We start from the raw sequence: 16,326 nt of genomic DNA on the forward strand, positions 1-16,326 counted from the left end.
TAAATATCACTATAATATTGTTATAGAAGGATAAGAAAAATCACAACTAATTAAATTAAAAAGAGAATATTGAGTTCAATTCTGTATTCCTTTTAAAGTTGAAATCTCAGGGAAAATATTCAGAGATTTTCCTGGGAAAAGACCACAGTATTTTTTTTTTATTATTGCCAATTATATTGTTGACTTTTCTTTTAGCAATAATGCAAGTCCATGAGGATTTCTTCCATTACAAATCAGGGATATATAGACATGTCAACAGCATGAAAGATAAATCAGAAAAATATCGAAATCTACGCACTCATGCAGTCAAACTCACTGGGTAAGTCAAACTGGTTTAGGTATTGTATAAATGCTTCTGAAAAAAACGACTCATGGCATTATTGTATACCCTTGGGGAATTGAACCTGTAAATGAAAATTATAAATCATCTATCTTAGAGATGGAAGGGATCTTAGAGGCCATTTATTCCAGCCCCCATTCTTTTAGAAACTGGGGTCCAGTGAGGTTGTGCTTTGCTCAAGGTCACAAAGAGAATAAAGCATCAAAGGTATGATTTGAATTCTGCTCTTTCAACTCTATCACCAATGGTTTGTTCAGCTGTACTACAGAATATATCTTTTGTATAGGAGCATAACAATGTTTCAAAGAAGTCCACAAGTTTTTGATATTTCAATGAATAATAACATCCAACAGTTTGTTGTGTTGAAAATGGTTTAGTCAAAAGAGATGTATTTAACTTTGACTTTTCCACTGGTGTATACAAACTTAGACAAGTCCTTTTACCTTTTCCAGAAACATGTTTCTCATCCAAAAAATAGCATTTGAATTTATTTCAACAAGCATTTCTTCAGTATTGGTCTATGGCAGACACTTTGTGAAAAGAGCCTTGTTTTCAAGAAGTCTACATTATACCTACCTAACAAGATTGTATTTATGAGGATTAAAGAGGATATTTAAAACATTATTAGGCCAAAGTGCTAGAAAAGCCTGTAGGTGAATGTTGCTATTTCCACAGTAAATTAGCCAATAAGCATTTATTAAGCAACTACTATGGGCAATCCCACAAGCATCAGTGTCTTTCTTTTATTCACTTTTCTCACCTAATTTCATTTTATGTCATTCATCTTCCAAGTCTCTATGCTAAAATCCAACTAAACTTTATGCTATTGCTCACAGAGAATTCCTTTACAGTGGTTTTGTCTTTATACTGGCTATTTTCTGTCAGTAATGAAATTTCACCTCAAGTCTCTACCTCAAGAAAACCTTTATTTTCTTTAAGATTCAGGCCAAATGCTGCTTTCTACATGAAAAAATTTTGTATACTCCTCAAACTTATGACTCTGTTGTTGTTATTCATTTGTGTCAATTCTTTGTGACCAGAGCACACCAATACTCTCCATGGTGTTTTCTTGGCAAAGATACTGGAATGTTCTGCCATTTTCTTCTTCTGTGAATTAAGGCAGAAATTAAGTGACTTACCCAGAATTACACTGTTAGTAAGTGTCTGAAATTGGATTTGATTTTTTTTAAAACCCAATCTATCTACTGAGCCACCTAAGTGTACTTGTTCTGAATATACACATATGAACATATATGTGTATGTATATATCTATACATACACGGTCACCTATATAGGTTGTTTTCACCAGCAGAAAGTAAGTTCCTTAAATACAGGAACTATTTCATTTTTGTCTTACTATCTTCAATATCTAACATAATTCCTGGCATTTAGTAGGTAGGTACTTAAAAAAGACTTTTTGATTGTTGTTATTATTAGCTAGATTATTAGATAATGGGAAGGATGAACCTTGTTTACCCCATAATTTCCTTTCATTTTAAAATCCATCCAGAACATAAAAGAGGATTTCTTGCATGGATGTTTAATGTTAGGCCTATATGAATGAGGGAAGAATAAGAAATTGGCACAGAGAGTGGTGTTGGGATACAATTTTTTTTGAGTGTTACTAATAAGTACAAAGTGCAAGAAAGATTGGAGAATATGCCAGATACATCTCAAAATATATTGATGCTCATTGACTTAATATAGTAACACATCTATGTAAGATATATTTTTGTTTTAATGTATGTTCAAATAAAAACAAAAGAAAAAAAAAACACAAAACATTTGTAGTCCCTCATTGGGGTTGCCAAGGAAATAAGACACTAAAGATGAATATCTTTTGGTCGAGGGATAAATCTACCATCATTTCCTTGCTTAGCTCTCTAATAGTTTGTCCTAACTCTATACTGATGGTATAGGAATTGAAGGATAAAATCATTACCTAACCTTTTCCATACTAAGAAGGACTGTAGAGGCTGAAACCAGGAATCACCACACATAGGTGTGGCAGCCTGGGTGTTAGTGTGCCAGGGTGAAAGCAGGTTCACAGGCACATTTTACTTTGTGCCAAATAGTTATTATATGAGGAACCTAGTAGAATTTCCCAGGAAATTTAGAGATAAAATATTACGATTGGGGCTATGTGATCAAATCCATGCATACATTCATAGAAGAGATATTTGCTGAGTTTGCTAGAATGATTTAGACAGAAGAGATGATTCTCTTCCGCTTTTTTCTTCTCTATTCTTAGACAAGGTATGCCTACTCTCTGTCCAATTTTAAGAGTTTTCTTAGTTTTCTGTTTACTATGTCACCAACTATGATAAATAATTTACCATAATGATAAAAATCTTGGAGAGTCCTTGTAGCATTTTGGGAGGAGAGAGTGCCCAGGAGAAAATTTTAGCAAATGAGAGATATATTCCATCATAAACAATATTTTTTCCCTGGGATAGGAGGAAGAATCTTGAGTTGTGGAAATAATATTATTGATTTATATTTTTTCTAACTGCCCAGATCAGAGAAAGAGATTGAAATTTCGAATTTTAAGGCAAATGAGCCAGCAGCTTTGTCTGGGAATGACTATTGAGAGCTTGGTGTGATTTGGGTTATGGGGCTTTGGACATTTCCTCTTTTCATTGCTTTTCCATAGCAAGTTGAAAAGAAACTTTTCTTCAAAGAGCAGCACTCAAGGGAGTGATTAGAAAGAAATACCATCTTCAAAAGAGAAAGTGAATGAGATAGAGAGATGATAGGTGATAGTTAGATAGACAGACAGATATATAAATCACATACTTACATATATGACTGGCACTGTATTAAGCCCCAGGGATACAAAGAGAAGCAGGCAAAACAATTTCTGTCCTCAAGGATCTCATGTTTTGATTAACTGGAATTGAACAAGATAAAGGCAAAGGTGTACTACCAAAGTCTAGATGATCCTAGGGGTTGGAGTCAGATTTTTCAGTGGCAATTTTTTAGTGAAAGAGATGATCTGAGTGGGGATGAATGGAGCTGGCATTTTTTTTTTTTACTCCTTTACCTATTCTTCTAGCTTAAATAGTGTATTCCCTAAAACCTTCTGGAGTTTCCCTAATTACTTTAAACTCCAACTCTGGATATCAAGTTCCTTCATCAGGAAAAATGATATAACTTTCTTCATTTTGCTTTTTTGTTTTCACTCAAATCCTTTACTTCATCTCAGTTTACTTATTTTTTTTCCTCAGACTATCCTAAGATTGATTTCACTCCTCTTCATCTACTTCCTTGACAGAGGAGATCTTTCACATGGCCAGATGATTAATTTCACTTCATTTTACCATAAAAAGAATATTTGAAATGTGACCTTACTATGGAGCCTATATTAATGAACTGGAAATGACAAGTTAATTTTATTAGGAGCTGTTATGTTTTTAGGCCTTTATATTTAAACTAGATGTTATTCAATCAATATATGTAACTACTAAGTTGGAAATTTCCTCTACTTGTTTTCAACTTATATAATCGTTTGAACCATAGAAAAGTAAGTCATTTGTCCAAAATCATGCTGCAAAAATATGTGAGAGATAGCCTTGATTCCAGGTCTTCTCAGAGGTTGGCTACTCATCCACTCTCATGCTATTTTGCTTTTTATTTTTACTACCAAATGCATGAAGTCTTGGATGACATGCCATTATTTTGATATTTAATTAGTCTAGCCAACTTCATTTAATTTGTATTTTGGCTTATATAGCAAGAATTATTCCCCCACTCCCACCCTCCACTCCTCTCACTTTGTAAGCTTAGAGAAGTGGGACTTTTTTTTTAATTTGGTATATCCAATTAGCATTTAATGAGGCCAATTCTTTCAGTGGGTAAACTACTCCCTGGGAATGAATTGGGTTGTTTTAGAATTATTCCAAACAACTTGGAAACATTAGAGTTCAGTGGTAATTTAATTTATTTCTTTAGTAACTGCTAATTTTGTAATTAAGACACATAGGAAGATGGTGCTTCATTGAATTTTAAAAATATTCCAAGGGCTCAAATAAGTCAATGTATCTTGCTAGAGTCTGATTTTCTCATGAAGTATCTTTTAAATCTGTCACAACAATTCTTATTAGTTCATGAAGAAAAGAGTTATCATATGAAGCCTAATCAGCATACCATTCTTATTTGAAATTATAGTTGTGTATTTGGAAGAAACTTTAAAGATCATGAAATTGTGGTATTCAGAGGTGCAAAGGACCATTGAGTTTATTTGGTACAACATCTTTATTTTAGATATTAGGAAGTCATGAAACCTAGAGAGGTTAAGATACTTGTCAAAAGCTGTATACTTAAAGTAAATCTAGTATAGATATATTCATACTAGGACAAAGTAAAGTGGGATTCCTACCTATCCTTTAGTCCTGAACACTATGGCTCTCACTGAAGTTTAATTTTGCATTGCCTCTCTTGGATTCAAAATCTCAAAGCTGACTCATTGTGAGCTTGCAGTCTACGAAAATTCCAAATTTTATTTTATTTTTCAGACAACCGATCTTCTAGTTATTTTTCTGTCTTTCATACTTGTGGGGTGGGATTTTTTTTTTTTTTTAAGTGCAAATAAAGACTTTGCTTTTATTCTAATTAAAACTTTTACCAGACACAGGCTGATGCTCTAGACTGTTAAGGTCATGTTGAAAGCTCTTTTTGTTGTCCAGTGAGTCATCTTTTGTTACCAGCATTCCATCTTTTGCAAATGTGATAAGCATATCATCAATGTTCAAGTTATTGAAAAACAAATAACAGGTCCAAGCACAGATTCTTTGAGAGCATGTTACTGAAGAACTCCTTTCAAGTTGACACAAATAATTAATGATCATTTTGGGGGTCTAAACATTTAATCAGTTCTACATTAAATTAAATTCAATTTAATAAACACTTTTAAATGCCTTCTATGTGCTGAACCTTTTATTAGATGCTAGAGACTACTAGATACTGAATCTCTTTAATTGAATTACCACACAATCTACCTCTCCATTTTTTCCTCAACTCACTAAATGTTTATTGAGTACTGAATTAATGAACCAGTTATTATATTAAATGCTGGGAGATTCCATTAAATATTTTGCTAAAATTTTGCAATATTTTAAGTATAGCATTCTTCTGATCTACCAATTTAGTAACGCTAGAAAACAAATCACTTTTGGTTATTTTGATAAGACTTATTTTTGATAAAATCATGTTACCTCTTTTAGACTATTTCATTTACTAGATATTCATTAGTCTTCTCTTCTAATTTATATTTTAGAAGATTTCTGGGAATTGAAGTACAATTCACCAATTCCATTCTCTTTCCTTTTCTTCTTTAGTCTTGTAGGGCATTTACTACTCATCCCTTTCTTTAATATTGGCACAGCATTGTCAAAACTTGCCAAAACTTTCAGTACTGCAATTCATCTGTGCCAGGTGACAAACTCATAAAAGATAGATGGTTACTTTTTATTTTAGAATGATTCATTGGGAAAGAGTGCTGGGTTTGGAGTCAGAGGTGTTATCTTCAAATCCTGACCCTTCTATTTTTATGCATTTTTACCCTAGTCAAGTCAATTGAATTTTCTAGTATAAATTTCCTTGCATGTAAAATGAGAGCTTTGAATAAGATTCTTTACAGTTCTAAATTGACATAATCTTAGTTTTATCTTCCCATGAGTCATTTTGTTTTGTTCTGTTTTTTTAGTCCAACTTTCTTCACAGAGAAAATGAGAAGTAAACAACAGTTGAACAGATTGATGTTTTCCTGATCAGTTTTCATCAATCTCAATTACTGGTTCTAGGTTTTTTTTTTTTTTTTAATTGTCCTCTTATTGTTATTATCAAATAATGTTATTATTTGATGATAAAGTCCCCCATTTTTTTAATCCTTAGATTCCTTCAACAACCTATGCTTATGCTGAACTTTATAGCACCCTTGGCACCATTCTTATAGGACTTTAGCACACTCTTGTTTTCATCTTCTAGCACTGACTTGCTTCTCTCTTCTGAATGTCTTTTTAAAAAATATATTTTTGATGAGATTATGTATATCCGTCTTGCTAGACTTCCTTACCTAAATTGATTACTCAGAGGCTTCTTCAGATACAAACAGGAAGCATTTATTTGGTCCTTGCAAGGAGAGGCCCAAACACACCAGCTATGCAGACCCAGAGGCATTCAGCTCCCATCTCCCAGCATTGTGCCTGGCCTTACCAGCCGAAAATAGTGAATTTGGTTAAATAGCAAAAGACTAGGGTCATTAGATGAACTGAAAAAGAATTAATCATTTATCAATGGTCAGCAAGCTTGTCTACTTCCTGTGGGTCATGTAATTTCCTGAAGCTTAGGCCTAGGGTCTGACCTTTCATGCCCTTCAGCCCTCTGAGAATAGGGATCACATGAAACTTAGGCCCAGGATCTGGCTCATTCCATCCCAAAGACGTTTTTTAGAAATCTTCAAGTGGTCCCATTCAGTCCTCTCTCTTTTTCATATCTTTGAAGGTTTCTCACACCAATCCTGATACATTTCTTCCACTAATACATTCTTGTTATCTAGGCCATTAGGGTCATCCCTCTCTTCAGTATCAACTGTAACCCACCCTCTACCATTTAGAACCAATACCCACACATCAGTGGAAACTTTTAGGATCCATTTTACCTAAGAAATCTTGAACTATTCTAGTGATTAAATACACAAGAATGTGATAGGATATTACTGCTTAAAGCAATGAGCAGAAACTACAGATCCTGCTTCCATCAACTCTCATTATCTGTTTTAGAAACCCAGGCATCACAGACCAACAGACTGACATCTGGCAGCCAGTTATCTATAGAACTACAGCACTGTGGATGCCCAGGGGCCTTAGGGCCATTGTTACATCATTTCCACCTCAAGCAGTCCAGAACCAAGTTCATTTGGGATAGAGGGAAGAAGGTCTCATCTTCTGGAGCTGCTTCAGGCTGATAAGTGGTGTAGAGCTGGCTCTGCCCAGTGAGATCCAGACTGAGGAGGGAGATAAGTGACTTGTAGGTGACATCAGCAGCATCAGGTATCAGAGAATTTCAGGTTGACCAAGTAGTTGAAATTTCATGGCTTACAGTCTGTTTAGGATATTTGCTTCTTCCTCTGTTAGTTTGGGCAAGCTATATTTTTGGAGGTATTCTTCTATTTCATTTAAGTTGTCGAATTTATTGGCATAAAGTTGGGCAAAGTAACTCCTAATTATTGCTCTAATTTCCTCTTCATTAGTGGCGAGTTCTCCCTTTTCATTTTTAAGACTAACAATTTGATTTTCCTCTTTCCTTTTTTTAATCAGATTTACTAAGGGTTTGTCTATTTTGTTGGTTTTTTCATGGAACCAACTCTTAGTTTTATTAATTAATTCAATAGTTTTTTTACTTTCAATTTTATTGATCTCTCCTTTTATTTTTAGAATTTCAAGTTCAGTGTTTGACTGGGGGTTTTTAATTTGTTCCTTTTCTAGCATTTTTAGTTGCAAGCCCAATTCATTGACCTTCTCTTTCTCTATTTTATACAAATAGGCCTCTAGAGATATGAAATTTTCCCTTATTACCGCTTTGGCTGCATCCCATACATTTTGGTATGATGTCTCATTATTATCATTTTCTTGGGTGAAGTTATTAATTATGTCTATGATTTGCTGTTTCACCCAATCATTCTTTAGTATGAGATTATTTAGTTTCCAATTATTTTTTGGTCTACTTCCCCCTGGTTTTTTGGTGAATGTAATTTTCATTGCATCGTGGTCTGAAAAGGATGCATTTACTATTTCTGCCTTACTGCATTTGAGTTTGAGGTTTTTATGTCCTAATATATGGTCAATTTTTGTATAGGTTCCATGAACTGCTGAAAAGAAAGTGTATTCCTTTCTGTCTCCATTACATTTTCTCCAGAGATCTATCATATCTAACTTTTCTAGTATTCTATTTACCTCTTTGACTTCTTTCTTATTTATTTTGTGGTTTGATTTATCTAATTCTGAGAGTGCAAGGTTAAGATCTCCCACTACTATAGTTTTGCTGTCTATTTCTTCTTGCAGCTCTCTTAATTTCTCTTTTAAGAATTTAGATGCTACATCACTTGGTGCATATATGTTTAATATAGATAGTGCGTCATTATCCATGCTACCCTTTAGCAAGATATAGTGCCCTTCCTTATCTCTTTTAATTAGATCAATTTTTGCTTTAGCTTGATCTGAGATCAAGATGGCTACCCCTGCTTTTTTGACTTCACCTGAAGCATAGTAGATTTTGCTCCAACCTTTTACCTTTAACCTGCATGTATCACCCCGCTTCAGGTGTGTTTCCTGTAAACAACATATTGTAGGATTCTGGCTTTTAATCCATTCTGCTAACTGCTTCCTCTTTATGGGGGAATATACCCCGTTCACATTTATGGTTAGAATGACCAATTCTGTATTACTTGCCATCTTGTTAACCCCGGTTTATGCTTTTCTCCCTTCTTTCCCCTTTACCCCCCTTCCCAGTATTAAGCTTGTGAGCACCACTTGCTTCTCACAACCCTCCCTTTTTAGTATCCCTCCCCCCGCCTTAGAGTTCCTCCCCCTATCTTACCCCTTTCCCTCCCAGTTTCCATATTCCCTTCCACTTAGCTTATTCCTTCCCTTTTCACTTTTCCCTTCTCACTTTTCAATGAGGTGGGAGAAGTTTCACCATAGATTGAATATGTCTAAAATTTTTCTCTTAAAGCCAATTCTGAAGGCAGTAAGATAACCACTATATTCATCCCCCTCCATTCTTTCTCTCAGATATAATAGGTTTCCTTTGCCTCTTCATGAGATGTAGTACCCCCACTTTACCCTTTTTCTGTTACAATGTCTTTCCACATCTAGTTTCTAGAACAAGGTATACATGTATTCTTTATATGTCTTTATAGCTGAAATATAGTTCCCAAATTAATCTTTACCTTTTTAGATTTCTCTTGAGTTCTATATTTGTAGATCAAACTTTTTGTTAAGTTCTGGCCTTTTCATCAAAAATAGGTGAAATTCGCTTACTTCGTTGAATGTCCATCTTCTTCCCTGGAAAAAGATGCTCACTCTAGCTGGGTAAGTTATTTTTGGTTGCATACCAATTTCCTTAGCCTTTCGCAATATCATATGGGGCCCTTAGATCCTTTAATGTGGATGCTGCCAGATCCTGGGTGATCCTTATTGTGGCTCCTTGATACTTGAATTGGGTTTTTCTAGCCGCTTGCAATATTTTTTCCTTTGTCTGAGGGTTCTGGTATTTGGTCACTATATTCCTTGGTGTTTTGATTTTAGGATCCCTTTCAGTGAGTGATCGATGAATTCTTTCAATGTCTATTTTATCCTCTGTTCCTATGACTTCTGGGCAGTTCTCTTTGATAATTTCCTGGAAAATAGTGTCCAGGCTCTTTTTTTCATCATGCTTTTCTGGGAGTCCAATGATTCTCAGATTGTCTCTCCTGGATCTGTTTTCCAGGTCTGTTGTCTTCCCCAGAAGGTATTTCACATTCTTTTCCATTGTTTGATTTTTTTGGATTTGCTTGACTGATTCTTCTTATCTCCTCGAGTCATTCAATTCCAATTGTTCAATTCTGATTTTCAATGAAGTATTTTCTTCACTTACTTTTTAAAAATCTTTTTCTAGTTGTCCAATTGAGTTCTTTTGTTCTATGGAATTTTTTTTCCATTTTGCCAATTTTGTTTTTTAGAGAGCTATTTTCTGTTTCCAGTTCACTAATCCTATTTTTCAAGGATTTTATTTCTTTATCCAGTCTCTCTTTAACTGAGTGGGATGACTTCTCCAGGCTCTTTTGCCAAGCCTCCCTCTCCTTTTGCCAAGCCTCCCTCTCCTTTTCCCATTTTTCTTCTAGCTCCCTTGTGAGAGCCTTTTTAATTTCCTCCATGAGATTCATCTGTGCTGAGGAACAGATGATCTCCTCCTTTGGGGATTCACCTGGAGACAGTCTGTTTTAAGTCTCCTCAGGATTTAGAGTCTGCTCTCTTTCTGTATAGAAGCTGTCAAGGGTTAAAGTCCTCTTCATTTTTTTGCTCATTTTGTCAAAGAATCAAAGACAAACTAGCAAAGAAAAAACTGGAGTCTTTCTTTGGGGGAGGGGCTGGGTGGTGTTCCCGAGCTTCCTCTACAGACTGCAGGGGGGGAGGGGGCAGCAGTGAGGCACTAGCTCTACTGTGCTGTGCCTGCGCTCTGAGATCCCAGAGCGTGCTGAGTGACTGTGGGGGGGGGGGGGGGGGGGGGAGGGGGTGGCCAGGTCCTGAGAGACTCCAGCTGTTTGGCATTGTATTCTTCACCCCCGGTGTTTTTAGCTTCTCTGCTGGGCTGCTGGCTTGCTGCCAGGGCAAAGTATCTAATCCTGTAGCGAAGCTCTCCCCACAGAGACGGCTGCAATCACACTCCACCCCCTTCCAGTCTGCTCCCGTGCTCTCACTGCCGCTGCCCGCAGCCTGCGCCTGATCTAAAACTGTCCCCACCCTCCAATAAAAACAGACCTTTCCTGGCGAATCTCAAGAATGGCTTCTCTTGGTAACTGTTTGTGGGTTTTTTTTCAGTCAAGCATTATTTCAGAGGCTTGTAATGAAATGGATAGTGAGAGAAAACACGGAGCTACACAGCTGTGTGCCTCCTCTCCGCCATTTTCCATGGCTTACAGTCTGGAAGAAACAACTCTCACATTTAAAAATGCAAGAAGCAAATATGAGCAAAAGAGAAAGAATAACCAAAAGTGGAGTTAATATGGAATTTACTATACAGTAACCAGGAACTCCACCCAGAGGCAGCTGAGGTTATCATTAATGCTTCTCATCCAAACAGCTTTTCCTAAAGTAAATACCAAAGAATGTTTTCTCCAAATCCCTACTTTTGTTTCCTCAAAGGAGTAGGGGCAATGGAATATTGTAACCTTAAGTGAGTATGATTTCATTTAGCAAAAACCCTAGAGCCTTTTCAGTCTTACAAGGGAAGGCTTTTACTCAATGAGTGCAGGTGTTAACAAAACTGAAAGTAGTTTGAAGCTCCTGCAAGGGAGCATATGTGTTGCTCTTTTGAGCAGTCCCTTCAGAATTTACTTGCCTGGGAGCTATTTAAGGGGATCTAGGAGTCAGAGTTGGGGAATTAATGATGCCATGGTCAGGGCAAACAGGCAGTAGCATGGGCAGCTGAATCTACTGTAAGCCTGAATCCCCTTCCTTTATGAAAGAACAGAAACATCTCTATGTCCATGGAAAGCTTGAAGTAATTGTTCCCCTGTGTACTTGATGGGGGAATGTTTGGCTGTCAAAATCCCCTTTTTTTCCATATAGCCCCATGAGACATACAAAACATGTTGCAGTCAGCCTAAATGTTCATTTTTATTTCTTTACCCAATTCTAAAGCTCTGATATAGGTAAAAAATTTCCAAACCTGGTGGGGAGCCAATATCTCCAACCATTGGTCGAGGATGAGCTTAAGAGCTTTCTTAATTAGAAGAGCTATGGCTCTAGCTCTAAGGCAGGAGGGCCATCCCAATAACACCAAGTTTCTTTGAGAAGTAAACAAGGGGTATAGCATAGGGTTCCAGAGACCTTTTGGACCAGACCTCACTTCCTATCAGTGCACAGTGTAAAAGGTTTTAGGTAGACCTAAGGCTAAGGCAAGAGATTAGTTTATTTTTCAGGGTCCTATAAACCTTGGCCTGACCAGGGCATGCTAAGGTTGTCTGCTTCCTCTCTGACTGAGCAAAAAGAAGGTAGGAAGTGGCCCCAAATCATAAGCAAATTGGGCCTTTAGGCAAAGAAGCTCTAGCTCAGGAAGCAAGAGAATTAATGGTTTTATGACTACAGCCAGAGAAGCCTCCAGGGCTGGGCTGCAGATCAAGATATCATCTACATATTTGTATTGTGCCTCATATCTTCCACTGACCACTTGCTCTGATTACAGAAATTTGCTATAAGAGGAAAAATCAGGGACATGATTATAACATGATATAATCAGTCAAAACTGATTCTTCAGGGCCTCAATCTGAGAGCACATACATGCCAGGATAAAGCATCCTTACCTCTGACGATCAATCATATAGCCAATTATACAGTTTCTACCTCATAGCCAGACTCAAGAATGATCAGATAGAAATCAAAGAAACAGACCTGGGAAATTAAGTCAACAGGATCCGATCTTAAGCAGAGGCTAAAGTTGTCCTCTCAACTCTTGCCCAGATACTCTCCCAGATACAGGTAGATCCTGTAAGGCATTCCTCTGAGTAATTTATGGCATATTTCTTTCAGGTGATAGATCACTGGCTTGATGATCCATCAGGCAATCATATTCAAATTTGAAACTCAAATCAATATTAGTTACAGTCCCAAAAGATTTCATATTAATAGCAAATTTCATCAATCAGGGGCTTCAGGTCTATATAAAAACAAAAAAAAATATTACAAATCATTGTGCATAACCTATCAAATGCAGCTGAAAAACAGTCAAAACTCGTGCAGGGATATTAAATTAAAATTCTGCTTTAGGTACTTCAAGAAATCTATAGGTCTTATTTATTAGCATATTCATTAAACAAGGAGAATGTATGCACTTAAATAAATATTAAATAATTTACTGAAGACAGATGGAGATCTTGGTAGAAATCATCATTCTCAGACAACTTGCAGTTCTAACAAACCTCTTAAAAGTTTCTTGTATTGCTAAGCAATGGAATATTTGATACAGCATCAAAAATGACCTTGCTTAAAGCAACCATTAACTTGAAAAATAAAAGCAAACATTCAGTTGTTATCATCATGTAAATGTAAGCAATTCCTTTAAACAATAAAAGCAATTAATGTTAAAGTAATTTTATTTAAGGGAGGTGTTGGGGGATGTCACAAAGGGGTGAGCTACAGTGAGTGGAGTTTTTTTTTTTTTTTTTCTCACATCTAAGAAGCAGTCGTACCCACTGGTGGGGTGGGGGAGAGTGAGGGAGAATGAGTTAATTTGTTATTATTACTACTACTACTGCTACTACTGCTGCTGCTACTATTAGAGCTTTTTATTTACAAGATATATGCAACGGTGATTTTTCAACATTGATTCTTGCAAAACATTCTGATCCAGCTTTTCCCCTCCTTCCCCTCCCTCCTCCACTCTCCCTAGATGGCAGGTAGTTCAATACATGTTAAATGTATTAAAGTATATGCTAAATCCAATATATGTATACATATTTATACAGTTATCTTGCTGCACAAGAGAAATCAGATCTAGAAAGAAGGTAAAATAACCTGAGAAGGAAAACAAGAATGTAAGCAAACAATAACAGAAATAGTGGAAATGCTATGTTGTGGTCCACACTCATTTCCCATAGTTGTCTTTCTGGGTGTTGCTTATTCTCTTTATTACTGAACAGTTAGAACTGATTTGGATCATCTTATTGTTGAAGAGAGCCATGTCCATCAGAATTGATCATCATATAGTATTGTTGAAGTGTATAATGATTTCCTCATTCTGCTCATTTCACTTAGCATCAGTTCATATAAGTCTCTCCAGGCCCCTCTGAAATCATCATGTTGGCCAGGCCTATCTAGTATTCTGTGCCGGGGGGTAGAACCACTGAGGTGGGGCTTTGCTATGCCATAACAACCACTGCTTCTCCTCGGGGTCTATTGAGTTTCAGGAGGGTTGGGGACACGTGGTGAAATTGCCCCAGAGTTGGAACCTTGCTGCAAGCCCCTATGAGACTTGTCTGCTGTTATTTTTGGATCTCACTTTCCTCACACCTCACTGAGATGAAAAAAATTTTCTCCTGTCCTGGTAAACTACTTTTCTGATCTAAAATCAGTTTTGAAACAGATATCCTATTGTTTAGAGTGGAATTTAGAAGGGCCCCATGAGGTTTCTTTCTTTACTCGATCATCTTGGCACCAGAAGGCTAATAATTCTTTAATTATCTTTTTTGAATCCATTTTTTCACTCTTTTATTTTGCTTATTTGATTCTTGATGTCTCAGAGTTATTAGTTTCCATTTGTCTTTGTACCATTTTTTCTGTTTTTCCCAATTCTACTTTTTAAGATGTTTCTTTTGTCAGTAGATTTTTGTACTTTCTTCACCCCCACCCTCCAAATTTTGTGGAATCATTCTCTTCATAGAATTTTTGTACACTTTTTTTTCTCTTTGTGTGTGTTTGTGTGTGTGTGTGTGTGTGTGTGTGTGTATGTGTGTGTGTGTGTGTGTGTGTGTGTGTGTGTGTGTGTGCTTCCTTTACCAAGCTGTTGACTCTTTTTTCATGATTCTCTTGCATAATTCTAATTTTTCACCAAATATTCTTCTACTTCTCTTATTTAATTTTTAAAGTTTTTTTTTTGACCTATTCCAGGAGGAAAGCTTTTTGACCCTGAAACCAATTCCTATTTTTCTTTTTAGGCTTTGCATATAGACATTTTAAGATTGTCCTCGTCTGAGTTTGTGTTTTGATTTTCCTGGTCACTTAGTAGTATTCTGTTGGTGAGGGAACTTTTGTTTTTCTTTTTGTTCTCATTTTTCTGCCTATTTTATGATTTTTAAAGTTGAGCTCTGCTCCTGGGTTTTGTGGGTTTGATTTAATATTATATGCAAAGGAAACTAAAGAGGACTCAGATAACTTCCTGGAAACTCTGTCATCTTGGATTCTTCCCTATCCAATAAATTGTTCTTGATTAAATTGAATAAGGAATTAGTTGTTTGTCCCAACTCTACTTCTTACTAGATGTGTGCTGGGGAATTGAATTTATTTTCACCACATTTTTTGCTCCTACCAAATAAAGTTTGGATTCAATGTTTTTGAGTTCTTTTGAAGTTTTACTGCTCTCTGGCTCCTCTATGGATGACTGGAAGTTAATGACAGGTCAAATAAGCAAAATGGCACTTCGAATGAATCTACTGATGCTTAGTTTTCAGTTTGAAAAAAATTAACTTTTACATTTATATTGATTAATTCTTGGTTTTCATTTTTAAAGATTTGTTAGATCATAGAACTTAGGTAATGAATTCAATTCTTTTATTCTACCATTTGTAAATTTCCCAGGAAAATGATATAATAATAATAACTAAAATTCATATAGCACTTTATGCTTTCCTGATCATTTAAAAATGTATTATTTTATTTTCACAATAAATTTGTGAGGTAGATAATAAAAGAAGAATTACCTATATTTACAAATGAGAAAATAGAAGCTCAAGGACATATAATCAATAAATGTTCAAGGAAGAATGTAAATCATCCTTAAAAATGCAATTCTACTTTCTGGGAGAGAGAACAGAAAGGGAAATTTATGTGCTATGATGACAAAAACATTAATAAAATTTTACTTTTTAAAATGAAGATCTGGTTAGGCTTTTGTAAGAAAAAATCTATTGATTCTTATTCTCTATATATTTCTAGAGTAAGGTTTTATTAGTTTACTTCTCAATATATCAGTGTAGCTAAAAATACTAAGTGTCCTTAATAGCAATAATACTTCCTCTTAATTTTAAACCAAACTCCTGCTATTACAATGTCAATTTCTCACCCATTGGTATAAAAACACTAGAGAACATAGGGATAAGGGAGCTTTCCTTACAATAATAAGCAGTATCTAGATAAAAACATCAGCAAGCATTATCTTTAATGAAGAGAAGCTGGAAGCATTCCCAAAAAAATCAGAGATGAAACTAGGATGCCCATTATGAACACTATTATTTAACATTGTACCAGAAATGTTGCCTTTAGTGTTAAGAAAAGAAAAAGAAATGAAAAAAATTAGAACAGGTAATAAGGAAATAAAGCTATATCACTCTGCAGATGACATGATTATATACTTAGTCCTAGAAAATCATCCAAAAACCTACTCAAAACAATTAATAACTTTAGCAAAGTCACAGGATATAGAATAAATGCAAACAAATTCTTAGCATTTCTGTATATTACTGACAAAACCCATCATCAAGAGATAGAAAGATAGATTCCATTTAAAATTAAGTA

At 35.6% G+C, this 16,326-nt stretch overlaps 1 protein-coding gene across 2 annotated transcripts in view; it reads left to right on the forward strand.

The window, feature by feature from the left end:
• The window catches only part of TINAG (tubulointerstitial nephritis antigen), a 229,519-nt gene that overhangs the window by 122,510 nt on the left and 90,683 nt on the right, over positions 1 to 16,326 (forward strand). Inside the window, exon 9 of one of the 2 annotated variants that reach the window (XM_051997176.1) lies at positions 196 to 319. The exons of the other annotated variant lie outside the window; for it this stretch is intronic. Coding sequence (XP_051853136.1) covers positions 196 to 319 — 124 coding nt within the window. The remainder of the gene's footprint in view (positions 1 to 195; positions 320 to 16,326) is intronic. 2 annotated transcript variants of the gene reach the window in all.

Source organism: Antechinus flavipes, chromosome 4 (genome assembly GCF_016432865.1).
Source record: "Antechinus flavipes isolate AdamAnt ecotype Samford, QLD, Australia chromosome 4, AdamAnt_v2, whole genome shotgun sequence".
Classification (NCBI taxonomy): Eukaryota; Metazoa; Chordata; class Mammalia; order Dasyuromorphia; family Dasyuridae; genus Antechinus; species Antechinus flavipes.